The sequence below is a fragment of the Sorex fumeus genome, unplaced genomic scaffold (genome assembly GCF_029834395.1).
Source record: "Sorex fumeus unplaced genomic scaffold, SorFum_2.1 ptg000024l, whole genome shotgun sequence".
NCBI classification, from domain to species: Eukaryota; Metazoa; Chordata; class Mammalia; order Eulipotyphla; family Soricidae; genus Sorex; species Sorex fumeus.
Window position 1 is genome coordinate 23349668 of NW_026606081.1, and position 1211 is coordinate 23350878.

At 74.2% G+C, this 1211-nt stretch overlaps 1 protein-coding gene across 1 annotated transcript; it reads left to right on the forward strand.

Moving 5' to 3' along the window:
* The first annotated feature begins 381 nt into the window (after positions 1-381).
* ARL14 (ADP ribosylation factor like GTPase 14) lies at positions 382-957 on the forward strand. The gene has a single exon (XM_056114325.1). It carries the CDS (start codon positions 382-384, stop codon positions 955-957), a length of 576 nt encoding a protein of 191 aa, XP_055970300.1.
* Positions 958-1211: the final 254 nt, after the last annotated feature.

The following is a 1211-nucleotide window of genomic DNA, read 5'->3' on the forward strand; positions in this document are numbered from 1 at the left end:
CCCCCCTCCTCGGCCCGCCCCGCCCCCACACAGCGCCTGCCCTCTCCTCTCCTGCCCAGCCTGCGTGCGGGCTCGGGGCTCCCCTTGCAGGTGCGCCCGCGCTGTCCCCGGGCAAAGCGGAGACCGGCGGACCTGCCGCACCCCTGACCCACCGCGCCCAGCTCCGGGTCCTGCCCTGCGCTCCGGCCCCTCCCGAGCCACTCAGGGCCCTGGAATGTCCCGGGTGTCCAGGGCCCGGCGCTGACTCATGCCCGGGGCCGGCTGCGATTGGGCGCCAAGGCCGATAAGCGGCCCCATAAACGCGCGCGCCAGGCCGCCGCGGGCTCCTGGCCCGCCGGTCCAGCTGGCGCCGCCGGGCCCTGTCCCTCCCCGCCCCGGGCCATGGGTCCCCGCAGCTCCAAGGGCCCCGAGGCGCGCCAGGCGCGGGTGCTGCTGCTGGGGCTGGACCTGGCGGGCAAGTCGGCGCTGCTGTACCGGCTGGCGCGGGCGCAGTGCGCGGCCACGCTGCCCACCGTGGGCTTCAACGTGGAGACGCTGGCGTGGGCCGGCGGGCTGCAGCTGACCCTGTGGGACGTGGGCGGCCAGGAGAAGATGCGGCGCGCCTGGGACTGCTTCTGCGAGGGCACCGACGGGCTGCTCTACGTGGTGGACAGCGCCGACCCGCAGCGCCTCGAAGCGTCGCGGCGCGCCCTGGAGCAAGTCCTGCAGAGCGAGCACCTGCGCCACGTGCCCCTGGTGCTGCTGGCCAACAAGCAGGACGTGCTGGGCGCGCTGGGAGCCGAGGACATCTCCCGCCGGTTCCGGGTGCACAAGCTGTGCGCCGACCGCAGCTGGTACGTGCAGCCCTGCAGCGCGGTCACCGGCGACGGGCTGGCCCAGGGCCTGCAGAAGCTGGTGGCATTCGTGAAGAGCCGCCGGAAGGCCAGGGACGCGCGCGCCTTCTTCAGGTTCACCTGAGGCGTCCGCCTGCCGAGACCCCGGGGCGACCGGCGCCCAGCTCCCCGCGGGGTTGTCGCATCGAGATCCGGCGCGGCCAGGTCGCCGGACGCTTCATTCTGGGGCAGGCGCTCAGCGCGCAACGTGGACACGACTCGGGTTGTACACTGGCCCCCGGGGGCGAGGCTCGGGATTCTGCTGAGCCGTCTCTGCGACCCCGTGGACCACCGCCGCCGTTTGAATGATGATCAGTTGCTGCTGCTGTCCAGGCACTC

Excerpts from the sequence above, each read along its gene's own strand:
- ARL14 (XM_056114325.1), top strand. The coding sequence starts at position 382 with ATGGGTCCCCGCAGCTCCAAGGGCCCCGAGGCGCGCCAGGCGCGGGTG.